Source organism: Centroberyx gerrardi, chromosome 4 (assembly GCF_048128805.1).
Source record: "Centroberyx gerrardi isolate f3 chromosome 4, fCenGer3.hap1.cur.20231027, whole genome shotgun sequence".
Classification (NCBI taxonomy): Eukaryota; Metazoa; Chordata; class Actinopteri; order Beryciformes; family Berycidae; genus Centroberyx; species Centroberyx gerrardi.
Window position 1 is genome coordinate 3768336 of NC_136000.1, and position 27099 is coordinate 3795434.

Genomic DNA, 27099 nt, shown 5'->3' on the forward strand with positions numbered 1-27099 from the left:
GAGTCACTGAGTGTAAATAGTTTATTCTCTGATAGTGGATCATTTAGGGTCCCAGTCCGGCTGACCTGCCCACAGTAAGGCCAATTTATTCCCAGGAAACTAACAGCCAGGGTGGGATAGCGAGCAGGGATACGTCTTTCAACTGGACAACCCGGTTCAATTCTAATAATAATAATGATAATAATAAAGCCACACAGCAAACAAACAAAAGGAGTAAATAAAAGACAAGGCAACAAGGATTACCCCCCCACCCCCCACCCTGCTGAAGTGGCCTGTAGGTGGGCACTGGATCAGCGAAGCAGACACAGACTAATTACTGGTTTAATGTTTTGTTTAGAGGGTGAGATGCCAGTGGGAGGTCGTGGCCCTAATTACTGTTGTGGTCTCTGTCACAACAGTGATGACAGCTTCCTGTTGTCCTGCTGGTCCCCCTGTGGAGAAAACCCCCCCAGGTCCTCTGGGGTTTTAATAATTCATGCTCCCTGTTCCTGTCGGGTTAAGACGGGTGGTTTGAAGCATCAGTAGCACTGGCATTTCTATAACACAGTGATATCAGAACTTGAAAATAAACCACGCTTTACAACATGAAAAAAAATCTTTTAAAAGTTTTTTAAAGGTAATATAGACGACCTGCTCAGCTTTCTAACCAAAGCCAAGCTGGATTACTGACCACTGCTTGGTCTAAACCATGGGCAGCAATATTTACTTTCGCCATGTTGTTGTACATCAGATAAATTCCAGGTGCTTAGCAACGCTACCTACCCTCGTTTGAGTGACATATCTGGCAACCAATAAAACTTAACGCTCAAAAGTTGAGTGCATTGGTGCATCTTGTTCTAGACCATCACCTTCCAGTTGCAGCTGGACTGGAGCTCTAGCTCGCTAGGCCAGCAATTGATTGGCTATTTATTTCAAACCCCTCCCCTTATGTGAATGTGCTCATAGCTGGATTGGAAACCGCTACATAGACAGAGCAAGTTGATAACCAGGCTTTAATGGGCCTTGGAGAGAGTGGTGAACAATGTGGTGATCAGCAGGTAGCTGATGACAGCAGACAGTTCTGCAGGATGGATCATGTCTAGTGGTTCAGGTCATGTCTAGTGGTTCAGGTCATGAATAGTGGTTCAGGTCAGACTGTGGGTTTAAAAGAGACCTAGCGCTCAGAATTGTTTTTTGGTCTTGTTTTAGGGACCAAGGATTCAGCTTATTGAATACATAAAGCTCTAACTTATTTTCCACCTTTCCATTTGATAGCAAGTACTGCTTCCCAAGTTAGCATTAGACTCTAGGTTTCCTAGCTCTAGACCGAAAGCTGACTGATTTTTGCGCCCAACAGCCACAGAGGAGCATTTCAGAAGGCTGCCTCCTCCCTGCGTCCAACATGGACACCTTTTTCCGCCGTCACTTTAAGAGGAAGGAGGCCGGTCTGCAGGGCAATGAGGAGGCCAAGTCCTGCCGCCAGCGCAGGCCGAGCGTGGCCGTCCCGACCAGCAAGGCCCGCCGCAGGTCCAACGTGGGGCTGCCGTCCTCCAGCCTGGCCCAGCGCCGCCGCTCCAGCCTCCAGCTGCAGGGGGGCCTGCCGTTCGCCGGGGGGCGCTGTGCGGGCGGCGGGCGGCTGGCCAAGTCAGCCGGTCACGGTAAATGGGCGGGGCATGTCCGCAGGCGCTCCAGCACCACCACCCCCAGCGTCAACCCGCGATTCGCCGTGCGCCGGAGGAAGGTGGGGAAGCTGCGGACCATCGACACCCACCTGCTGGGGCCATCCATGCTGCTGGCCAGCCTGATCCAGATGGCCGAGGAGGAGGAGGAGGGGCTGGGGGCGGGGCTACCGGCCGGAGAACAGCAGGTGGAGGTGAGGGGCGGAGCCAGCGACAGGAGGATGCTCTCGCGCTCCAGCAGCCTCCACTCAGACGGAGACGATGACATCAGTGATTACTCCACCCCTAACGACAGCCAATCGGAAACCAGCCAGCTGTCTGAGGCTGAGCAGCTAGCCGAGGAGGATGACGACACTTCCTGGTGTCCCGATCGGCACGCCGCCCTCTCCCCTTCCTCCTCCCTCTCCTCCCCGGCACTGGAGGCGCTGACCAAGACTCCCCAGCTGCCGTCGACGTGGCGGCCCCTCCTCCGCGCTCCTCGCTGCCTGAGGAGGAACTCGTCACGCATTTTGGCGGGAGACTCCGCCCCCTACAGCCGGCATCGCGCCTCCAGCCAGAGGAGGAAGAGGAGGATCTCCAGCATCTCCAAGGCTGGAAGCCCCTGGCCAGGAAGAGGCCCCCCGCTGCCCAACCGCAGGAGTTCAGTCTGCTACCTCGGCCACCCGACCCTCTACCGGGGCCCCGGCTCCCTCAGCCCGCTGGGGGCCCACCAGTACGACCCCCGCCTGGAGAGCTGGAGTGGCTTCCTGCTGTATGTAGTCCAGACCCCCTTCATGCTGTAGTACAGGCTGGCTGGTTGTGCTGAGCTTGTTTTGGTGTTTGTGAGAGAAACACTTCTATCCTCAGCCTGACTGGTTAGGACAAACACTTTGCTTCCATTCAGTGTGGCTGCAGTTTTATTTCACTGATGTCCGTCACCAATAGCAACAAACCTTAACGCCATGAGCTAGGTATCGCATAATATCTAATGGGTCTTTCACATATGATGCGGATTGCTCAGAGCTCAACGCTTGACTAGATGCTTGGGGAATTGAGAGTGCAAAAAAACTCCCCAAAAAGTTCAGTGTTGAAGAAGCAGGGAGAAGAGCCATTCCCAGCTCGATATCTTGTTAGTGCTGTGTATATATAACATCCAAAATAACATCTAAAACATAACATCCAAAGTTCATAGATTGCTAATCTCCACTACATTTTATAACACACCCACTTGGTTAGAAGTGTGCTTCCAGGAGAGAGCTTTTCTACCGGGGAAGTTGTGTTCAAGAAGCCATTCCCAGCTCGATATCTTGCTGGAAGGAGAATCTGTCTGGGCAACTGAAAATATAACATCCCATGGTCAGAGATCCCACTTGGTTAGATGCTCAGTTAGTTAGAAACAGGAGCAACCCTAACCTCTACTGACGTCCCCATACACTTCAGACTTAATTGTGTTGTATAATTTGGAAATTTCTGCTACTGTCACTAACAAACTTCCCTCCATTTCCCTTCCCTTCCTGCCTGGCTATTTCCCTTGTTTGTATTGGAGGCTTGAGGGTTTCATCGCAACATGTTGCTAGGTTGAACTTTGAGCTGGACACAGTGGAAAAGCCATTGGAAATAATGGGTCTTAGAGCTCAGGGGTGGAGTTATCACGTCCTATGTGAAAGTCCCTTAAGACGCTCACACAGACAAACAGACAAACAGAAAGGTCCCAGATCAACACGATGATACAGTTTCCCTTGTTATACAAACCAATCAGATGAGTGACAGGCAGAGATTCTGCAGCCGGCAGAAACATTCTCCATGGAGCTAGCTCATTAGCAGCCAGCGCTAACAATGGCATGACTGACTCACCAACTAAACACTGATTCCAGAAGCACCATTCTGTTGCTAAGGTTGATGTTGTGTGTGTGTGTGTGTGTGTGTGGGTGTTGTGGTGTCTGATGCCTGAGCAGTTGACCAGGATCTCAGAGCAAAGTATGTCAGTACACTGTGTTGCTCCTGAAGTTTTGTGAAATGAGCACAGTGTCTTAAAACGTAAACAGCGTGCTCTGTGCACAAATAAAGTTTCCCCATCAGGAGAGGATTAGGTGGAGAAGACATAACTAGAAACAGGAAGTAGTTTGACACTGAAATAGCGCGTTGGAAAGGGTGTGGAGGTCCGGGGGGGCGGATAGGCGACGGTTCAATTCCCAACTCATGACAACAAGTTTTCATTTATTTAACCATGAGCAAAACCAGAACCTAACCTTAACCAAACTGTTTTACTTGCCTAAACATTAGCTAACTTTCTGAAGTGATGAACAGGTGAAAGTGGCGTGTCCAATTCGTGGTATTATCACATAATCCTTTTTGTGGTGGAAATGAAGGAACATAATCTTCACATTATTCGTGTCCGCAACACGTAATCTGCATTTCAGAGTTTGTGCTCATTTCATGAAATTTGATGAGACTTGTGTTGGGGGACAGGCAAGACCACAAAGACGATCGCTGAAGCCTGAACACATGACACCACTATCTTCCCTCTAATTTCTCACCCTAAATTGCACACTTGTATATAATATATAAAGAATATAGTTGATATTCTATCCCTTTAAAAGGCCTTTTTGTCCTCCTGTGGTTTCAGGAAAGCCATTGCGAAGTCTGGTCTGCAGCATGTTGGGACGCAGCCCGGTGTGTCGACGCCTGGCCGGACCGACCCGCTGCTGGAGCCCAGCAGCACCGTCGACTGGAGCGTGAGTCTCCACTCAACATATGATCAACAACTCATGAAGACTAGCTAATGGACATCTAACATCAATAACTGTAGAACAATGAAAGTATTATAGGGGAACACTGGCTGATTGATTGATTTTGACAGATTTTCAAACATACATAAGTTTGATAGCCCTTAGGCCACAACTACACACATATAGTAAAATTGTAGAGGAATTTAACACACAATAAAGTCAAAAATATGTATTTCCATTGTGGCCCTCGTTGTACAAAGCAGTGGTCATCATGGGTCTGTCTTTTACCTGGACTCACCTCATCAGTGAACTTCATGAAAAGACCAAGTGTCCCTAATATTCATTCATACATTCAGTGAACAAACCGGGAGCGCAGAGTGTTATGTGTCATGGATGAAAACAATGACAGAACTGCCGGGTCAGCCGAGGACAGACTGGTGTCCTCAAGCTCTGAATATTATTTATTAATTATGTTCTCTTACCTTCTGAATAATATGAATATCTTTAAAATGGTTTCTATATTTAATACAGATTCTGAATTTGTGGGAAAGATTTAAATCAGCCAATCAGAACAGCCGGATTGTTGCTGTTAAACTGCTTTGATGTGCAATATTCAAATTACAGTGCAATACCTATATTCTGTACTTGATTCTGATCTTATCTTTTTCTTCTACTGTTTCTATTTAGTAGTTTTCTATATATACACATTACTGTTTTTATTGGTTTATATTGTTTTTATTCTTTTCTGTCTTTTAACAAAGTACACAAGCAACCACTAAGCTAAATTCCTTGTATGTGCAAATATACTTGGCCAATAAAGTGATTCTGATTCTGCCTGACTGGTTTTATCTGTCTCAGGACAACGCTCAGTTCGGAGACCACATCTGGTTCGAGACCAGTGGGTCCGGAGACTTCTGTTACGTCGGAGAGCAGTACTGCATCGCTAAGACGCTGGTAAGCCAGAACGCTGGGTGAGAGCGCCCCCTGTGGTCAGAGTCGCCACACTGCCCGGGCGGGACCTGCAGCTCTACTGTCTTCTCCTGGTCAAACTTATGATATTTACATAATACAGCTATTATATAACTGTTTATACACATCTTCTCTGATTTGTCCATAGCAAAAATCAGTGGCGAGGAAGAAGTGTGCTGGATGCAAGATATCGGTCCACACCATGTGTATGGAGCAGCTAGAGAAGGTAAAAGCAGGACCAATCTCTGGATCAACAGCTTTTTTTCTTCTCTTAATCTCCTGTCTTTCTGTTTAGATTAATTTCAGGTGCAAGCCGTCATTTAGGGAGCCAGGATCTCGAGCGATTCGAGAGGTTAGTCCGTATCTCTGCTGACTGGAGTTTGTCTAAGCTGCTGTGTTTTAAGTTGTTTGCTGTGAAGTCACCACACACTTTGGTGTCATCTTTCCTCTCAGACTCTAAAAACTACTACAACCCACAAAGGGATCTGACCAAATTCAATGTGAAACATAAATGCAGAAAATCAAACAGGGTGTGAATACTTTTTTTGTGTATGTATGTGCCATATTGTGAATACACTGTCGTATTTCAGCCCAACGTTGTGCGACACCACTGGGTCCACAGGAGGCGTCAGACAGGAAAGTGTCGACAGTGTGGGAAGGTGAGCCTCCGTCTGGCTTCATGATGCAGCACAGACAAAACAAAGCCTTAGTGTTAATACTTTATCAAAAGTTTCAACCTTTTTTCCCCTCAAAGGATTCAGAGCCTGAGAGCTAACTGAGTCTCTTATTTGACCCCCAACAGGGATTCCAGCAGAAGTTTTCATTCCACAGCAAAGAGATTGTTGCCATCAGCTGCTCCTGGTGCAAACAGGCAGTAAGTCCTGCAGCCTGCTGTTAGATGTAGAGCAGTAACGTGCTGTAATGCTGCGCTCCAGAGATGCTGGAAACCATACAGTATGTAACGGCCCTTCAGGTTGGGATGTCAAATAGGCAAGATTTATCAACCCCGAGTTTTCTGACATGCTGTTATCTGACATCACAGCAACATGGTGGTGTACACTGTAAATGCTTTTAACAGGTTCATAATCCTCAAAATACACTTCAGTTCAATTTTCAGCATTGTTGGGCCGATATTCGATAATATTGAATATCACAATATATTTTATGAATATTTCAATATATTCTGAGATACTGAATATCGCCCCATGAATATTGCCCCACTTTTAAATTTATAAACCTATAATCTACTAGTGGTAGGACAGTAAAAAGACACAAATAATCATAATTATAGTGAAAAATTTATAATTTTACTCCAAGTGGGTTCCCTTTTCCACAATCAGCCCATTTTTCTGGAAACAGCAGAAATGAGCAAATTACACCAAATGGCCATTGTTTCCTCCTATGCTTGAATAGTAAGATACAATTTTTAGGCTATTAATAATAATTATTATTAGTTATAGCCTAGAAATTTGATGTAATTTAGAAGAAATAAAATATAAAAAAAAAGAAAAAAAAAACAAAACTGATGATCTTAAAAAGAGTGTTGGTGGGTGAACTCTCCACTACAGACATGCAATTCTGCCTCAATCTCACCTTCCGTTTTGTTTGCAAAACAAAGCAGCTGTAGATGTTAAATGAAGCTGTTAGATGACTTCCTGTCTGTTGCAGTATCACAACAGTGTGACTTCCTGTCTGTTGCAGTATCACAACAGTGTGACTTCCTGTCTGTTGCAGTATCACAACAAGGTGACTTCCTGTCTGTTCAGTATCACAACAGTGTGACTTCTTGTCTGTTGCAGTATCACAACAAGGTGACGTGCTTCATGCTGCAGCAGATAGAGGAGTGCTGCTCTCTGGGAGCTCACGCTGCCGTCATCATCCCTCCCACCTGGATCATCAGGGTCCGCAAACCACAGGTACACACACACACACCCACACACACACACACACACACACATCCACACATGTATTACTGTACTTGTGTGGACTGTCACTGACAACATTGATTCCCTAATTCCTATTCCTAACCTTAACCAACCCTAACTGGAACCAATCCTAATCTTAAAGGAAGATACCAGGAGGGTTAACACACTTAACCATGCCTTTATTCCATAACAGCCTGGATATTACACCTTTTTTTTTTTTTAGAAATGGGAAAAACAGAGTAGCAAGCTTCCTGTAATTGTTTAGATCATCAGTTTCCCAACATGCCTGGCGCTACACTGAACTCTAGACTCCCCCCTAGTGACATTATGTCTGGGTGTGGCTAATTTAAAAAGGGGCGTGGCCAACCGAGGCAGGAGAGAAGAGGAAAAACATTGTTGAACTTACTAACAGTAAGCTAGCTAACTTAAGGGGGGAGGCGTGAGAGAGCCATCCCTTAACAGTTGTAGTTCACAAAATTACCGCACTAGGATTCATGACGCAATTTTTGAAATGTAACCAATCCTGAAACCCAGACTTAGGAAAACACAAATACCCGAGCAGAGTTTGTATTTCTAATTGGAAGCCCAGACACTCCTCCTATGAACCTGCTAAATTAGATGTATGTTGTTCTGCCATGTTGCCTTCCTTTAACCCTAAACCCAAGCCCTAACCGTAAACCAACCCCCTTAAAGAAGTGAGGAGCAAGCAAAATGTCCTCACCTGGGAGGATTTTCCTATTATTGTGACAGCCACTCATGCCCAAGTGTTCGTCTTCCCTCCTGTAGTCATCTTTGAAGTCCAGTAAAAAGAAGAAAAGGACGTCGCTAAAATGCAACAAGTCCAGCAAGAAGGGAGCGGAGGTGAGAAACTGAATGAATGAAATGTCTGTATCATGCTCTGTATCATCCCATCCCACATGAGATTGTATGACATATTAGAAATCTCAAACAGAGCATTGGGTGAGACGTTAACCTTGACTTATTTGTCCTGGACAGCCTGTTGGCTTTATATGCTTTGAATCATTAGTCCTATATCAGCAGGGATATGAGTCTGGGTTAGTCTGGCCTTAATAACCCTGAATCTTCTGAAACGTCACTTTAATTAGTATGTCACCCTGAAACCTGAGCTTTCAGGTAGCTCGGGTATATTGAGATCATGTGTCGCATTAAGGTTAATGAATTGGGATAATGTATTGTGATAAGGCTAATTGCTTGGGATAGGTTAAGTCTGGAGTACCAGAGGCAGACGGCAGCATGAGACTTCTAAATGTGTCAGTGGGCTATCTATCACGCCCTCAGTAGCTCCAATCTGCTGGATGTTTCTACTCTGTTTCTACTGTGTGTGTCTCAGCTCCAAGATGGCCGCTGGAAGCCCTTCTTGGTTAAGCCCCTCCCCTCCCAGCTCATGAAGCCTGTGCTGGTGTTCGTCAACCCGAAGAGCGGTGGAAACCAGGTATTTTCGTTCCAATAAACAATTGACAACAATTGATGAAATGTCGATCAGAATTGCTCGTCGTGACGGCAAAAACTAGGAAAATAAGGCCCAGGTTGAAAATAACTGGAATTATCCTTTAAGCTTCTAACACCAGGTGCTTCTGTTTTTTGTCAGGGAGCCAAGATCATCCAGTCGTTCATGTGGTACCTGAATCCTCGCCAAGTGTTTGACCTGACGAAGGGCGGGCCCAGAGAGGGGTACGACACCCTCACAGTCCTCCCAGTCCCCTCTAGTCTTCTCCAGTCCTTCCTAGTCCTCTCTGGTCGTCCCAGATCTCCCTGACTGTCCCTGCTTTGCTTTGTGTTTCTTCCAGGTTGGAGCTGTATGCCAAAGTGCCCAACCTCAGGATCCTGGCCTGCGGTGGAGACGGGACAGTGAGTCCAGCATTACTCACGACAATGCAACCGTTACTGCAGTTACAATAGTTATTTGTTGACTATAGTGAAAAAAATGCAGTTAATGTTAAGAAATATTAAGAGACTGTGAGAGCTAAGTATGTGGCGGTGTGTTCTCTGTGTGTGTGTGTGTGTGTGTGTGTGTGTGTCCAGGTGGGCTGGGTCTTGTCGGTGTTGGACCAGCTGAAGCTCCACCCCCAGCCTGCTGTGGCCATCCTTCCTCTGGGCACCGGCAACGACCTGGCGAGGACTCTTAACTGGGGAGGGGTGAGTTCTACTGGGGCTCTACTGTACCACAGCTCTACTGGAGCTCTACTGGAGCTGTACAGGCACTTTACTGTACCAGAGCTCTACTGGAGCTCTACTGGAGCTCTACTGGAGCTCTACTGGAGCGCTACACAAGCTCTGTTGGAGCTGTACCGGAGCTTTACTGTGCCAGAGCTCTACAGGAGCGCTACCTGAGTGTACTGGAGCTGTACTGCTGTTGTACCAGAGCTATACCGGGACTCTACCGAAGCTCTATTGGAGCTGTACCAGAGCTCTACTGGAGTTCTACTGGAGCTGTACTGAAGCTCTGCTGGAGCTCAGCTTCAGCTGCACTGGACCTCTACTGTACTACAGCTCTACTGAATCTGTATGGGAGCTCTAACAGACCTTTAGTGCAGCTGTACCAGAGCTCTAATAGAGCTCTACTGGAGTTCTACTGGAGCTTTACCAGAGCTCTACTGGAGCTCTATAAAAGCTGTACTGGACCTATATGGTCCTGTACAGTTGATGTCTAGACTGAGAGTAAAACTGCTCACCATGGCAGATTGTTGTTAGATGTGAGTAGACAGGATTCATGTATTCATGCTGCCCCCCCCCCCCCCTCTCTTCCCAGGGTTACACTGACGAGCCGGTAACAAAGATCCTGTCACATGTTGAGGACGGGAACATTGTCCAGCTGGACCGCTGGAACCTGCTGGTGGAACCAAACCCCGAGGCCCGGCCGGAGGAGAGGGACGAGCACCAGACCGACAAGGTCAGTCCACCAATCACAGTCCTCCTGTTATAAATACACAAGATCAGTGTATGTACTAAACTAAATAGTATTCTGTATTATCAAGTTCAGTACTTAATTGCCATCTCAAAATTGTTGATTGGCATTTGTTTTGGTGAGCTCACTTAAAACAGACAGAGAGGGACAAATGAATGGTAAATAAGAATCACAAGACATAAAACACATACAAACACAAACAACTAAGACATAAGATAGAAGCAAATAAAATACCATAAAATGAAATAAAATACCACAAATAAAATACCATAAACCGACACATACTGTACTTACCATAAGGCTAAAAAAAGTATTAAAACAACCACTATACATGCCATATTGCACACTCACTTAAACACTGTATTGCATTAAAGCAGCTTTTGAAAGACACCCATTATATAATTGAGTATATAGGTCTGTTTGTGCTAAGCTGGTGTTTGTTTGAACCGCCTCTACACTCTGTACAGTACTTCTCTGTTGTCTGATGGATGTACTTTACTGCTCTTTCTCAGCTTCCTATTGACGTCTTCAACAACTACTTCAGCCTGGGCTTCGATGCACATGTTACACTGGGCTTCCATGAATCTAGAGGTTAGTCCATTAACACACTGCCGCACGTTCAACTAGATTTATCAGACCTACATGTTAAACTAGGAGTATCACTACTACATTTAAACATGGTTTAGTTGGTCCATTAATTAACAATGACATGCTCCCTATCTATCTATATGAGCAGTTTACAGACTGTAGACTGTTATTCAAGATGAAAAGAACTAATAATTTGAAGACCCAAATATTTTGCATCGTTGAGTCTCTTGCATATATGCTGCAAATTGTAGATATATAAATATATAAATGGAAAAAATCGAATCTGTAAATCTGTCATCAAAGACATTGTTTTCTTGAACCATTCTCCCTATTGTTGTTGTCGTTTTATGTTGTTGTGTCATATTATCTCCAAAACTCTATTTGTTCTATTCTAGATATATCCTATTCTCCGCTGCTGCTGCAATGACCCAATTTCCCCACAGGAATCAATACAATTTTGTCTAATCAAATCTAATATAACGAGACTGAGAAACCAGACAATGGATGGGAATGTAAGCTAAATTTGGCCAAGCCACAGTATGTCCACGTCTTCCTTTGTTTTGCCAAATGCAAGGAAGTAGGCTATTATTATGTCTTTCAAGCACGTATTGTCAGTTAGGACTTAAGTGCAAAATATTTGACCCATGTCCTGAAATAGTTCTCTTTGTGTTTTAGAGGCCAACCCAGAGAAGTTTAACAGCCGCTTTCGGAATAAGATGTTCTATGCCGGGGTAAGTGTCTTCACATTGCTCTCCACTTTATTCTATTTACTCCATTTACATTATGTATGTATATAAATGTGTTTGTGTGTGTGTGTTGCAGACGGCCTTCTCAGATTTCCTCAGCGGCAGTTCTAAAGATCTCGCCAAGCACATCAAAGTTGTGGTGAGTAGTGAAGCAGACACATGTTGATACTGTCTCCCTGCATGGAGAATGCTGCTCTTAACCTGGTTGTACAAGTTACCTGGTTTTGGGCGGGCGCATGTAAACATCATCACCGGGGTAGAATAATAACTCGGTAAGATCACACTCCCATTATGAGAAACCCGGTTAAGATGCCCGGCTTACTCCAATATTAAATGGGTTACTGTGGCATGGAAACATCTTACTGCTTTCATCGGTTTTCGCTGTCTGTCAAAGACATGGCAGCAAGCAGTACTTACTATTAATATTATCATTTGTTTCCCCTGTATTAGAAATAACCTGACATTTCTCAGTCAAAGAGAGAGGGGGGATATTGTGTTAACTGGTTTATTAATGGCAACAGGCAGACTCAGTCACAGGGCATCAAAGGTTCAAGGAAACAGTGAAGAAGATCTTAACTGGAGTTTGACCAGTAGGTTACTGTGCATGTAAACCCAGCCATTAATATTGACATGCTAACCTATGAACCTCCTATTGGCCAGGCCTCAGTAACAGTAGTGTAACAGTAACAGTAATGTAACAGTAGTGCAAGTGTAGTGTAAGTAACTGTAACAACAGTGTACCAGTAACTGTAGTGCTGACACTGACAGTAGATTTGATCTGACCATGAAAATCTGATCATTGGATGAAATGTTATTGATCTCTGTGGGGAACTTGGGTCATTGCAGCAGCCGAGAGTAACAGGATACAGCAAAGAACAATATAATATATAATAGAGCAAGGAGGAGGGTTAAACATAACGCAAATGATGATCACAACACCAGAACATATCAAGTACCTAATGTATGAATGAAGGTATGTATGCCATATGTGCAAAATAAGACAGTAGAACCTACTGAGACAAAGAAAAATATGTACAGTATGAAAATATTAAATATACAGAATATACAGAATGAAAATGAATGACAGTTGTAAAGATATTTACAGCAAACACAGGCCAAAATGTGCAATCTGCACAATTAAATAACTCAAAGGTATGGCACTGTTTTCCTCTGTTATAAGTGGTTATTGTTCACATAAAAGAGATTCAGATTGTGACAGAAGGTTCCGTTACCTTCTAAATATTAAAACTTTTTAAATGGCGGATGTTCGCCTTTAATCCTGTCTCCCCTGCACACCATTGCAGTGAACAGTGCACTAGTCACCTCTGACTTTAGAACATGTTGAGGAGTCTGTTGTACGCTGAAAGACCTGCGTCTGTCTGTGTTTGCCTCCCTCCTCAGTGTGATGGGACAGATCTGACAGCTAAGGTCCAGGAAATGAAGTTACAGTGTCTGCTCTTCCTCAACATCCCCAGGTATGGTAAGCCTGGAGGGCCAAAACAACACTTCTATAATCTCACTTTTCACAATTTATCTCTGACCTGCAAAACCTTGTATGCCCAATTTTGTTTTGTCTGTAAAAGCACGGTGACCTTGAAGGTCACGGTGCTCTGTCAAGATGCATGGCAAAATGAAGCAGCTTCAAGGGTTTGTCAAACTGAAACAGCTGTGGTTTGTCCTGCTGGGCCAGCAGACATCTAATGTACCCAGTCACCACTACTAGTATAATAGGGTTTCCACTATTGGTATAGAAATATAAAGATAGAGTTTGCTCTAGAGTTACAACTACCAGAGCAAATAAATAATTGCTGTATGTATTTACTGTGTGTTTATTGTTATATGTGTATACTATGTGTTTTTCCGTTGGACTACTGACTGTGAAGCAAATTGCCTCACAAACAATAAAAGATTTACTATACTTTACTAGTATAGAAATATAATGATAGAGTTACCATCACTAGTATAGAGATATGATAATAGAGTTACCATTAGTAGTATAGAAATATAATGATAGTTACCATCACTAGTATAGAGATATGATAATAGAGTTACCATTAGTAGTATAGAAATATAATGATAGTTACCATCACTAGTATAGAGATATATGATAATAGAGTTACCATTAGTAGTATAGAAATATAATGATAGAGTTACCATCACTAGTATAGATATATGATAATAGAGTTACCATTAGTAGTATAGAAATATAATGATAGAGTTAGCATCACCAGTATAGAGATAAGATGATAGAGTTGGTGTGCTGTGTGCTGCGGGGCAGGTACTGTGCGGGCACCATGCCGTGGGGTCACCCCAGTGAGCATCAAGACTTCGAACCGCAGCGTCATGACGACGGCTGCATCGAGGTCATCGGCTTCACCATGACCTCTCTGGTGAGAGAGTACCATACTACACTGTGCCATATCACACCATACAACACACTGTATACTCAGCCTGGTCTCACGAAATGTTGTAAAATGAGCAAATAAGGAGATTAGTGCATGAAAAGTGAAATAAATCTGTTTCCCTGCCAGGAAAGCATTGTGTGACATGACTAGAAACAGGAAGTAGGTTGACACTGAAATAGCGTGGTGGAAAGTAAAGATGTGGCGGTTTCACCATGACCAAACCCTTAACCAAAGTTGTTTGACTATAATTAACCGTTAGCTAACCTTTTCATGACCAACAGGTGAAAATGTTGAGTCCACTTCCTGCTGTTGTCACATAATCTTTTCATGTTGGAGGAACGTATCTTCATGTCCACAACATGTAATCTGAGTTTCAGAGTTTGTGCTCATCTCACAAAATTTTGTGAAACTGTGTTGATGCACCATATATAACATATACTGCACTGTAGCATTAAGTACTGTACTATACCACATCATGCCATACAATACAACTTTATTAATTCCTGAAGGGCTCTTTGATACCATACCATGTACTACAATACAGTACTTAAAGCTTTACCACACCATGTAATATGCTATACCATACAATATACCATATTGTACCGTGCTCTACCATACTATATAAAAACATACTATATACTATACCACACCCTATTACACCCTTTCATAAATCATATCATGCACCTGCTGCAGGCTGAACAGGGTCTGTTGTGTCTCCAGGCCACGCTGCAGGTTGGCGGTCACGGTGAGCGGCTGCACCAGTGTAAGGAAGTGACCCTGACCACATACAAGTCCATCCCCATGCAGGTGGATGGAGAACCATGCAAGCTGGCTCCATCTGTCATCCACATCAACCTGAGGAGCCAGGCCAACATGGTGCAGAAGGCTAAGAGAAGGATCTCCATGCCCCATCTTAACGAGTAAGACACTGATGGATGGATGGATGGATGGATGGATGGGTGGATGGGTTAGTGACTGAATAAGTGAACAAGTTGCTAAAGCTCCATAGCGTCGACCAGTTTGGATAAGAATGGCTGCACAGATAAATGTCCAAATGAAGGAGTAACTGAAGTCATGAAGGAACTCCATACTACACTATGGGCAAACCCTGGGCTAACCCTAACCCCATTACAATAATTACCATAAACCAACGAGACCATTGCCTAGAAGACTGTCAGCTTCTACCGGCCTCTACTCTGCATTTTACATTGTTTCTCCACCTGGTCGGATTTGGTGGGAAATCTGCTGGATTGCTTTACGGCACAAAACAGGAACTGGTTTTACTTTGCAAGTAATCCACAACTTTATTCCAGCTCCGCTATTCTACTTCTATCTCATCTGAATGCATATTGGCTGGTATCACCTGTTATCCTTCTTCTGGCTCTTCAAAACAAGCAGGGCACAGGGGGAGTGGGGGCAAGCAGCAACATCCTCTTTGTGACAGGAAGCATCAAGGTTTCATTTTGCAACACACAAAATGCCTCACATTCACAGTCCAGCCCAGTGCTGAGTGTGATCAGTCACTGACCTCTCTAGAAGCATATTGACAAAAATTCTAGACTTGGTCCTTGAAAAGCTTTTAAAAATGGCCACCAGCCACCAGAGGGCTGCTCCATCATGGAGGCCTGTGGTCCTGTGGTTAGTCCGCTGTATAAAGGTGTGTTTTTATGTGTTTGTGTGTTTATCACACTATGTAAAGTGGTGTTTCTGTGAGTTTACTATATAAAGTTGTGTTTTTATCTGTTTTTGTGTATTTATCCCACTTTATAAAGCAGTGTTTCTATGTTTGTGTGTTTATCTCTCTATATAAAGCGGTGTTTGTGTGTTTATCTCTCTATATAAAGCAGTGTTTCTGTGTGTGTTTATCTCTCTATATAAAGCAGTGTTTCTGTGTGTGTTTATCTCTCTATATAAAGCATTGTTTCTGTGTGTTTATCTCTCTATATAAAGCGATGTTTGTGTGTTTGTGTGTTTATCTCTCTATATAAAGCGGTGTTTGTGTATTTATCTCTCTATATAAAGCAGTGTTTCTGTGTGTGTTTATCTCTCTATATAAAGCAGTGTTTCTGTGTGTGTTTATCTCTCTATATAAAGCAGTGTTTCTGTGTGTGTTTATCTCTCTATATAAAGCGCTGTTTGTGTGTTTGTGTCCAGTCAGCAGCCAGTTCCAGAGAAGCTGCAGATCAGGGTGAACAGGATCAGCATGGCGGCGTACGAGGCTCTGCATTACGACAAGGACCAGCTGAAGGAAGCCTGTGAGTTCCTGCCAGCGAAGGGTTAACTGAACAATAATGTCCTCAATGTCTATAGTCAGTCAGTCAATAGTCAAGGGGACTTTGGGCAACTTTATTGCAGGTCTTCTGCAATAAAGTCTGTTCAGTTAAATAGTTAATGTCTGCCAAGGCTCTGGACTTTTAAAACCCTAAATGATTTTAAAGATGCATTGTGTCACATGCATACTGATGGATTTTTTTTTTTTGCTCGGTGGGAAATCTGCTCACACTAAGATGAGGTATCACACACTGAATGATGTAACTGAGATCTCACAGGAACTCAGGTGATCCAGTGTGTATTAATATGCACTGAAAAAACAAAGAAAAACCACCAAAATAGAGTCGGGGTAGAGATGTTAGCTCGGCTAGTAACTTACATTCATTGTAGGACTGGGGTTCTCAAAGTTTTTAATTCCCAGGACCTTAAATAGCTCCACATCATTATCATTTATATAACTTCACAACAGAACTGGAGAACAAGCCTGATGTGATTCACCTCCCAGTCAAAAAAATATTCAAACTTGAGGTGTCCTCTGTCCTCAGCGACGCCCCTGGGTGTCATCATCGTCCCCGGAGACAGCGACCTGGAGACCTGCCGCTCGCACATAGAGCGTCTCCAAGACAACCTGGACGAGGTAGGGAGGATGGTGTGTGTGTGTGTGTGTGTGTGTGTGTGTGTGTGTGTGTACTTAAAGGTTGAGAGAGTATGTTAGTGAGAGGGAGGGAGTGGCTCATTAGCAGGATGAACAGTTGATTGAGGGTGCGATCACACCTGCAGTTGGTTTCCTTTGGTCTGAGCCACAGTGCAGACGTTGTTTCATTTCTGTATTTGGTTTGTTTAGTTTCACACTGTCCAATTACAAGCCAACCAGGGCTTGTACAAACAACAAAAGTCACATGAGTAGTTTGTTTTTTGTTAAGTGGATCTCAGTGAAAAGAACTTGACCAAACTGTCCAATTAATCCACTTGGTATAAACAGTAAAATCAGTCCAACTTAAAGGCAGCTGCTTCTCATATTTGCCATTGATGTAAGTTGTCAAAAGGAAGCAGTTTTCATCTTTCATCTTTCCTCCTGCTCTTTCAGGACCGGGATTCGATGAAAGCAGAGTGTCTGTCCTCGCAAAAGCTTTCCCTGAAGTGGTGCTTCCTCGACTGTAAGTCCAAACCCCGAACACAGCCTCTCAACTGTGGAGTCCAGATCACACAGACAAGTCCAGAATCTCTCTTTGTTTTTCAGGCACGACTGCAGACCGCTTCTACAGGATAGACCGCGCCCAGGTACGATCACAACACTGGTATTGGGGAGTTATTGGGGGAAAAAAAGTAAGGTAGTTCTTTTCCTGTTGTACTCACACAGAGACATAAGAAACAAAACCTGTTAATATAACTAGAAGAGTAGAACGCAAACTTCTGCCAAGGCTGAATAATAATCCAACTCGCAAAGCTGCAGCTTCTGTAACGGTTTATGTTTGTTTATAATTTGTCCTCTGGGTTTGATTTTCCAACAAAATAGCATGTGAAAGCAACGCTAATTAGCAGCCCCAGATGACGGATTTTCCCACCATCACATGAACGCAGCATAATAGTTCTGGCTAAAAAAAAAAAAATGTCTAAATGCAGAAATCCCTCATACGGATCACCACCAAAATCAAATCAACTGATCCATGGGCCAGTTGATTGATTTTGGTGCTCTGTCCACCAGATTTCAGACAAATCCATTTATCCAAATATCTTGTTAACAGACAAACGTACAGGTGTGAAAACTTTATTGGCAGAGGTAATAAATGGTGAACAATTCAAGAACCTGTACCAATACCAGTCAAGATGAGAAGAACACAGCCTGTTTAGTTAATACCAGTCTGGAGAACCTGAAGCCAGCTGTTCCCTGACGGTCTGACGCCTCCCTCCCTGCAGGAGCACCTGAACTACGTGACGGAGATCTCCCAGGAGGAGCTGTACATCCTGGACCCGGAGCTGGTCCTGAAGGAGACGGTGGGCACGTCCCCCGGCATGCCGGACCTCGTCGACTCCTACGGCGACGACTGCCAGGACCATCAGCGCCAGTTCGCTTTCCCCTGCTCCTCGTCCTCCCCCGCCAACTCAACCACACCGAGGTGAGCCGCGGGACGGGAGCAGAGACTGTGGGTCTAGAGCTGCACTTGTTTATAGGTTTGGTTTAAAGAGGGGTGAAGGTAACACTTAGAGAAGGTAACTGGAAAATTCTGGGTGAGGGAAAATAATCATGTCCTATCTGAAAGACCCAAAGACTAACAGCTAGCAACAGCACAATGAAATGAAAAATAACTTTTTCACTTTGTCAGATAGTTCATGTCATAATGACATAATATACACCTGTTTTACAATAAATGCCAAAAATATACTAAATGATTTTCTTGTTTTATTAAAATCCCATTACTTTTCCTTCCTGGAAAACGGTTAATGGTGACATCATACTGTTCCAGGAAGTGTAAATAAAAACCATGACAGATTTTTGAACAATCCTGCCCCTCCGCCCGTCCATCTAATAAAACTGCCTCTCTCTCCCATTGGTTAACAGTTTTGATTGATCCATCCCCGCATTATGTTCCGTCCCAACATCCTGTTTCAACAGGAAATACGCCAAATTATGGGAAGCAAGATGCTGTCAAAATGCTGTTTCATTCGGTCTTTAATAATCGCAGCATTTCAAACCCGTCTCCTCTGTGCTTCATGTGAGCTGAGTGCCTCCTGCTGGAGAAACCAGGTGCTGCAGCCTGGAGGCTCAGGACCGGTTCACACCCTGTATCAGTCTAAATGAAGCTTGACTGGTCAGACTGGACGTCCGTTCGTTATGATCTGGAAACGTATAAATAAAATGAAATAAAGTAAAATAAAATGAGCTCCTTGCTGTTTCCATGGTGCCGCTGATATGAACATTTTCTGGGTCAGCTGCCTGTTGTTTTCTAAAGGAGGCTCGGAGTCAAACTGAGAAAGCAGCAAGTCAACAAATAAACAGCTGAAAACCACTTTCCCCTCTCTCTCTCTCTCTCTCTCTCTCTCTCTCTCTCTCTCTCCCTGTCTGTCTCTCTCTCTCTCTCTCTCTCTCTCTCCGTCTGTCTGTCTCTCTCTCTCCCTGTCTGTCTGTCTCTTTCTTTCTGTCTCTCTCTCCCTGTCTGTCTGTCTCTTTCTGTCTCTCTCTCCCTGTCTGTCTCTCTCTCTCTCTCCCTGTCTGTCTGTCTCTCTCGCTCTCCCTGTCTGTCTCTTTCTGCCTCTCTCTCTCTCTGTCCATCTCTCTCAATTCAATTAACATGAAAGTTAAGAAACAATATTGCCAAAGCGGTTGGGTTTAATACAATTATGCAATTCAAAACAGCATTTACATCATGGATAATGGGCAAAAATGCAACATATAAGTTACAACAAGTCACTTATATAGAGCCACAATTGTTTATATATGTGGATGACAGTGGGTCAAAGTGTCTCTCTCTCCCTGTCTGTCTGTCTGTCTCTCTCTGCCTGTCTGTCTGTCTGTCTCTCTCTCCCTGTCTGTCTCTCTCTCTCTGCCTGTCTGTCTCTCTCTGTCTGTCTCTCTCTGCCTGTCTCTCTCAGGGTGAGAGACCTTCAGAGGAAGAGGATTTCCAGTGACAGCTCGGTGGCTGAGGCTCTGGCCCAGGGCTCCAAGACTGCCCTCTGCAGGTACCAACACACACACACACACACACACACACACACACACACAGTGTTATTCATGTCCATGCTGATCATGACAGAAACATTCAGGACATTCAATATGAATCACATGAGATCAGTAGAGTTGCTGGTAGCTGCAGGCTGGCTAACATTGGCCCGTTAATGAACACTTCTTCTAGACTGGACATGCTAAAATGTCAAGCGAGACCCTAAATTTATAAATAGAATTTCTAAAAGTTCTTCCTCTGACTTCGGGCTGGCTGGGGTTTGGCCTGTGAACTCTGCTGATTACTGGCCCTGTGTTCACATGCTGTTGGATGTATCGGAAAAAGGAATTTCCTACTTGGAAAGTTCACTTGAACGCCATTCGAAGTCAGATGATGACGTCGGAAAGCCTGAGAGGGTTTTGCTACCTGAGTTTCCGAAGTATGATGCAATGATGTCCTTTAACCTTCTCAACAAAGTGGAAAAACCAGATTTTGTGTCAGTCAATAGTAAGAAAACACTTCTATACACATGCAGCTTTATTACAGGTTTGTTTAATAAATTCATCTCACTAAATTAGCTTGTTAAGCTGCAGGACGTCCATGTTTGTTTGATGTTTGTCTTCTGGGTTTGATTTTCCGACAAAATAGCACATGAATGTAACGCTGTTTAGTCCCAGATGTCGGACTTTCCCACCAGCACCTGAACACACCGTGGGTACATTCTGCCCCCCCGCTCGTTTAAGGGCACCCAATACCCTCCTGGTCATATAAATCTAAAACAAGGCAACAGTAAACATGTGTGATGAAGTCCCTGTCTGGGCAAATCAGGAACAAATATGTCTCCTTGTTTTGAGCTGTAACTGTAGTTCCCTCTTGGCCCAGTCAGTGTCAGAGATGCATCATTTCCCCACGTTTTGTCAAAATTGGATCAGTAGTGTCAGTAATCAGTAATGGATTTTGTGCTTGACACATGGATGAGCAAACAAATCATGTAGTGACGACCCCCCCCCCCCCCCCCCCCCCCCAGCGGTGAGATGCATCATTCCCTCAAGTTTTGGCAAAATCCAACAATTAAACAAACATTACAGCTAATCGGTGTCATTCTGAAAATGCTGGAATGGAGCAATGAAATGCATCGCTCCACGAAGTTTCATCAAAATCTGATCAGTGGCGTCAGAGATATTATGCGTGATGACGAACGGGCCGGGGCCGATCCATAATCCCTCCCTGATGTCATCATGGGGAACAGTGAGGAGCTAAATGAACAAATCAATCATCTGTTTTCTGACAGATGCCTGAAGGAGTTTGGGTCGCTGCTGCTTGCCGGTTTGTCTGTTTGTCTACCAATAGTCAACTGGTTGTCAGCTTGTCTAAAAGTTACTACATACTAATGATACTACATGGCACTACATGGTAGGGCTGAACAATTAATCGAAATTTTATCGAAATCGCAATATGGCCTACTGCAATTTTCAAATCGCAGGAGGCGCAATATTTGTTAAAGGCGAAATGTGTGTCAGAATACCATTTTAAATTAAATATTGTCGTGCTGCAGAGATGTCCTGCCTACACATCATGTTCTACAGACTTAAGAAAACATCTTTGTTTGGTACAGATCCCCACAAAAATCACACCATAATCATTTTAATACGTTTTTCAATGAAAATGAAAATAATGATGTAAAAATGATCATTCCCTCTAATATCGCAAATCATATCGCAATTGCAATATCAGTCAAAATAATCGCAATTAGATTTTTTTTTTCAAAATCGTTCAGCCCTACTACATGGTGATACATGGTATTGCATGGTAATACATGGTACTACATGATACTACATGGTACTACATGGTAATACATGGTACTACATGATACTACATGGTACTACATGGTACTACATGGTACTACATGGTAATACATGGTACTGCTCTGTTCACACCAGCTACTTGTGCTAAACTTTGCTGTTGTTGTATGCTGAACCTGTAAACTGTCCATCTTGTCCACACTGTGTCTTGTATCTGATCCAAAGGAGAGGGGCAAAGATTCTCAATGTCCATCGCTCCAATACAAGCCTTGCTGATTTCAGACCCATGCTTAGGTATGACTCCATTTTGTGTGTGAGCTGCTCCATCTCTTGCTGTTGTGTGTAGTGTTGAGTTTCTGTGGTGGTTTGATGGTAACGGTGGTGATGATCTGCACTCCGCTCTCCTTTACGTTCGTCTCTAACTGTTTTCATTTGCTTTCCTCTGGGTCTCTTTACTGCTGTTTCCAGTTCCACCAGTGCTACCTCATGTGACACTGAAAAAGGTAAATGGTCTGTTCAGATCTGTCGTATTTGGGAACAAATCCTTAACACTAGAAAAGCTCTGTGCCTAGACTAAATGTTACGAACCCATACAGTGCAGTTTGGATAAATGATCTATATATTAATCACCGACACCAGCATTCTGACTGTGTGTAACTGAGGTAAACATTGCAGCGTTTACAGTAGCTTCACTTCAACTGGCAGTAATAGGCAAAGTAGTTTGATGTGACTGAACTGATTGACTGTGGTCTGCATTGTAACCAGTCAGTCAGTAATGGATCTGTTTCTGTTTTCCAGAGTTAGAGTTGATCAACTGCGTCAAGACTGAAGATCTGGACAGAGTGAGTCACTAATCTGACCGGCTCTCTGCTGTTAGGTTTCACTTGACTTCTTATATAAAATCATGATCTACACAGCAAGACAGAGATCTTTATTGTCTTAATCTTTATTGTTCTATTCTAAATCTGATTTGGGACAGTTATTTGCAGTAGTTCCCTCTTATTTTATTTCAAAATTTAATTAGAGGATAAACCCCTTGAGATGCACCATCTCGTTTTCGAGGGGGTCCTCAGGCACAAAACATAGAAGTTAACAACATATAAACAAAACAAAATACATAAATAATAATAATGATAATAAATTAAACAATCCAACGACACAAAACAATCAACATAGTAACGTTTACAAGGACATACACATACACATAAGGGCTCTCACACCATCCCAAACCACACCCGCTACATCTGTTACAAGTGTCATCTGTACAAAGAATGAACGAGAAATAAAATAAATAACATTATGTCAAAGTACTGAGTCTACTTATAACTACTACTCTTGAACTGTCTTTCATTTCAACTCTTCGCTATAAGCTCCTCTCAGGTTTGCTACTGGAGCCTGAGCTTAGTATCTTCAGCACTATTACCTTAATGACGTTAACTAATGCGCAGAACTAAAGTGAAACAGAATGAAAGTGTTTTCCTGTGTGTGTGTGTGTGTGTGTGTGTGTGTGTGTGCAGCTGGCGGCGCTGCACCAGCAGGGGGCCGACCTGCTGCTGCAGGACGGAGCCGGCTGCACGCTGCTGCACCACGCCGTGCAGGCCGGCAGCAAGGAGGCCGTCAAGTACCTCGTCGACAACGGTGAGTATGATGTCCTGACTGATGTGTGTACAGCTGTGTTTCCCCTGTGACTTTTGTCTCACTATGGTGGTAGGAAGTGCAAAGCCATATCATGTAGGAGATCCGGGGCAGAGGAGAACATTTTTATAAAAACAAAAGAGACTTCACCTTGAAACCAGTGTTAATAAGTGAGAAAATTACTGCTAGGACACATGACTCAGACTCAGAATACATTTATGATTAGGTTGACTTTACTGCCAGGTGAAAAATTAATACAACTGAAACACAGTTGACAGAGCAGTTGTCGTTCCACTGAGCTTGTCTGCTAATTGTTCAGCTTTTGAGCATCTTAGAGAAGAGATGTGCAGCTCCTCAGCTGCTGGTGGAGCAGCAGCCAGCTGCGCCCCCTGCTGGTGATTCCTCAGCCCAGTTTTCACCTGCAGTTTAATGCATCAATCTGAATTGAAAAACCAAAGGTTGCACTCTGCAGTCACACACTTTCAGCCAGTAGATGGCAGATTGAGCTGGACTCTGCATGAAAGAGGGATCGTATTACACTTGCATGTAAATGTTGAGATGATGACCAGAAGTGTTTCTCATGCTGCAGCCCGCCTCTTTATTTACAGATTAATGTAGAGGAAAAATACAATTATTTTGCAAACACTTTAAGTATGACATGTAATGATCTTATCTTGACGGGCCCCCATGGTAGAATATACAGAGGGGAAACACTGGTGTATGGATGATGTATGTATGTATTATGTATGGAGGTATGTACATAGTATGTCTATATTTTAGAGCATGAAGCATAGGAACACAGTGGTTTTCTTTCATGGTGTGCTACGGGCTTGTTGGCTTTCCTCCTGGCAAACACAACATTCATTAGTTTTGATTTTCAATTAACAACAACTATGACTCTATGACTGTATGACTGTATGATAACCTTTAACCTTTTCAACATGGTGGAAAAATCCAGTTTTCTGTCAGTCAAACTGCTAAAATCTACTTTCTCACATATCTGATACACTTTCTCTTCTCCTCGCTCTCAAAGCACAAAGAAACTTTGCATCGTAGCGAGAGCTTTGAAAAAGCAACAAGCCGCCAAATCCATTCGTCCTTTGCAGGACGTCCATGTTTGTTTATCGTTTGTCTTCCGGGGGTTTGATTTTCTGACAAAAAAGAACGTGAATGCAGTGTTGTGTAGCAGCTGAATTTGAAGTCCCAGATGTCTGATCTTCACACCAGCACATGAACGCACAATCTTCATTTTGGACAGAGTCAATGAGCAATAAGCTGAAATCCTATTGGTCCGTCTGGTAGTGATTGATTAGTTAGCGCTTCCTGCTTTGACAGACAGACAGTGTTGAGGTTGGTGTTGGGAGTGCAACACACTGCTCCTCTTAATGCGTACACTTTACTGGATCAAGTGTTTTTCTAAGTGCATTGTGTTTCTCCCCCTCTGTGTTTAGTGCCCACATCTCACCTGGACATAACAGAAAAAGCGACGTAAGTGAAATATCTGTCCATCTATACGGTATCTCCTTCAGTCCTTCAGTCTCATAGTAAACCCATTTAGATCTGAAACCATTGTTGATAGACGTTATCTCTGCAGTCCGCTCATCCTGTCTGTTCCATAACAAAATCTAGTGCTTCAAATCTACAGATATGTGTCTATTCCTTTATGTATGACTAATAGTTATTGTGTGTGTGTGTGTGTGTGTGTGTCCTTAGAGGTGAGACAGCGCTCCATAAAGCAGCCACTTCCTGCCAGAGGAGTATCTGTCACTTCCTGGTGGAGGCCGGAGCGTCGCTGATGAAGACGGACCTGCAGGTAAACACCAACACCGACGCTGTCAACACTCAACACTCAACACTAACACCAACGCCCCTTACTCAAAACTCAAAAACCACTGTCTCTCTGCTGCAGTGCATTCTGGTCTCTCTCCTGCTCCTGTGGGTGGAGAAACTGGTCTCTCTCCTCTTCTACGATGGATTTCTCCCTGTATGATTGTTGAACGTCTCTTGACGCTAGGGCTGGGTATCGTTTAAAAAATTACGATACCAGTACCAATACCAGTACCCTTAAAGTGATACCGATACCATTAGAGTACTTCATTCGATACCTTTTTTTTTTTAACGTTTTGGTGGCATCTCGGCACGCTGAACTCCTAACTCCATCACACACACCGCGCTCGACTTCACCACCACAGACTGTATGGGTTGTAGCTGCTGCGGTAGTGGGCCAATCACACGTCGCATTAAATCGAAGAACGCTTGCGGTGATTGGCTGCGAGCAAAACCGTACAAATAGTCATTTTTTTCTAGATCTGTGTACAAAAAGCATCGAATGCAGGTATCGTTTGACTGGAGAAGTTTCGATACTACTTGGTACTGGGTTATTTCGGTCGATACCTTAAAGGTATCGAGTACCGATACCCAGCCCTACTTGGTGCAAAATGGCGGCTCTAGAAAGAAGCCCTCGCTCTTTGATTCTGAGGGACTGACACCAAAACCTGACGTTTACCGCTGATGTTTTACATCCTGAAACATTTTCTGATATCAAACTCCATTGTAGCTGCGTGACATATCTGGAGGAGATGTCACGTTACACCAAACAACCAAATGGACCCAGGAATGTATAGTGTATCGCCAGTAGCTGTTTTAGGGTTTTGGGTGTTTTAGGGTGGATTTTTCCTTTTTAACGCCACACTAACCCTGTTCACACACATGCTGTCACATCTCCACATCCAGCCTGGTTCCAGTCAGCCGGTTCTGCTGTAGTTCACTGGACTGTCTGAGCCTCTGTGTAGCGTTGTGAAGCAGAGTGACTGCCACCAGCCTGTATAGTCCTACCAGTGTTTAAATGGCTCTCCAGCAGTATTTGACCTACTTCTATAAAGTGATTAATGTTGTGTGTCATTGAGAAACGAAGCACCGCAGGATCCCCGGCCTCGCTCCGACAGACACAATGGCCGCAGCGCTCCGTTGCCATGGTGAAGCCAGTGGCAACAGGAAACAGCCCATAATCTCAGTTTTTTTTCCTCCTCCTAGCAAATGAAAGGAGTTCATGTGTCACTTAGTGTGTCCACTGCTGGTACGGAGCCGAGTTTCACTCTGAGGAGCTGAGGCTTTCTCTCTTCTTTTATTCTCTCTCTTTTCATTTCTGTCCCTCATGCTCTTCCACTTTCTTAGCATCTATCTATCTATCTATCTATCTATCTATCTATCTATCTATCTATCTATCTATCTTAATACCTGTTAGTGTTGGGCTTCTTAAAAAAGGTAATATATTCCAATATGTTATAATACATTTCAATATATTCAACATAATATATTGGAATACATTTAAAAAGTACAAATAGTTTTTTACTTAGTTTTCCAGAGTCACATGCATAAATTCTTCAGATTACTCAGGAGAAATGCGTATTTCTTACTTGGGCTACTTTTTATTCAAACTTTATCTAAAAAGGCAGGTGCATCGATATTAATCTGAATCTGTTGGCCAAGACAGCAGCATCATGCCAAACATAAAAGTTACAAACACCATGAAACTCTGTACAAAAGCAAAATACAGTCAAAATCACATGAGAGCAAAATAAAAACCCGCTACATAAGTGATTCAGCACCACAGCAGCAGGATCAGCTGTTTAGATCTAAATAAACTAAATAAAGCTTAGACAGCTTTCTGAGTCTGCCACATCTTTCATCAGCAGTTTAAACTCACCAAGAGAGAGCAAAGTTTTAAATCAGCTTTAAATCATTTTTGCAGTGAGTTACATGCAGAGTAACTCCAAAACAACCAAAACACACAGACTGCAGCTGAAA

At 43.5% G+C, this 27099-nt stretch overlaps 1 protein-coding gene across 1 annotated transcript in view; it reads left to right on the plus strand.

Moving 5' to 3' along the window:
• Positions 1-1381: 1381 nt before the first annotated feature.
• Positions 1382-27099, plus strand: part of LOC139912365 (diacylglycerol kinase zeta) — a 30210-nt gene continuing 4492 nt past the window's right edge. Inside the window, exons 1-32 of the mRNA XM_078282948.1 lie at positions 1382-2409; positions 4264-4372; positions 5225-5320; positions 5484-5561; positions 5631-5687; positions 5926-5994; positions 6138-6209; positions 7135-7251; positions 8047-8121; positions 8612-8713; positions 8870-8952; positions 9069-9129; positions 9304-9417; positions 10031-10171; positions 10699-10777; positions 11450-11505; positions 11597-11659; positions 12922-12995; positions 13799-13910; positions 14646-14845; positions 16080-16180; positions 16742-16833; positions 17284-17353; positions 17437-17477; positions 18114-18313; positions 19788-19874; positions 21883-21951; positions 22126-22160; positions 22456-22499; positions 23175-23295; positions 24744-24780; positions 25006-25105. Of these exons, the coding sequence (XP_078139074.1) occupies positions 1382-2409; positions 4264-4372; positions 5225-5320; positions 5484-5561; positions 5631-5687; positions 5926-5994; positions 6138-6209; positions 7135-7251; positions 8047-8121; positions 8612-8713; positions 8870-8952; positions 9069-9129; positions 9304-9417; positions 10031-10171; positions 10699-10777; positions 11450-11505; positions 11597-11659; positions 12922-12995; positions 13799-13910; positions 14646-14845; positions 16080-16180; positions 16742-16833; positions 17284-17353; positions 17437-17477; positions 18114-18313; positions 19788-19874; positions 21883-21951; positions 22126-22160; positions 22456-22499; positions 23175-23295; positions 24744-24780; positions 25006-25105 (3783 nt within the window). The remainder of the gene's footprint in view (positions 2410-4263; positions 4373-5224; positions 5321-5483; positions 5562-5630; positions 5688-5925; positions 5995-6137; positions 6210-7134; positions 7252-8046; positions 8122-8611; positions 8714-8869; positions 8953-9068; positions 9130-9303; positions 9418-10030; positions 10172-10698; positions 10778-11449; positions 11506-11596; positions 11660-12921; positions 12996-13798; positions 13911-14645; positions 14846-16079; positions 16181-16741; positions 16834-17283; positions 17354-17436; positions 17478-18113; positions 18314-19787; positions 19875-21882; positions 21952-22125; positions 22161-22455; positions 22500-23174; positions 23296-24743; positions 24781-25005; positions 25106-27099) is intronic.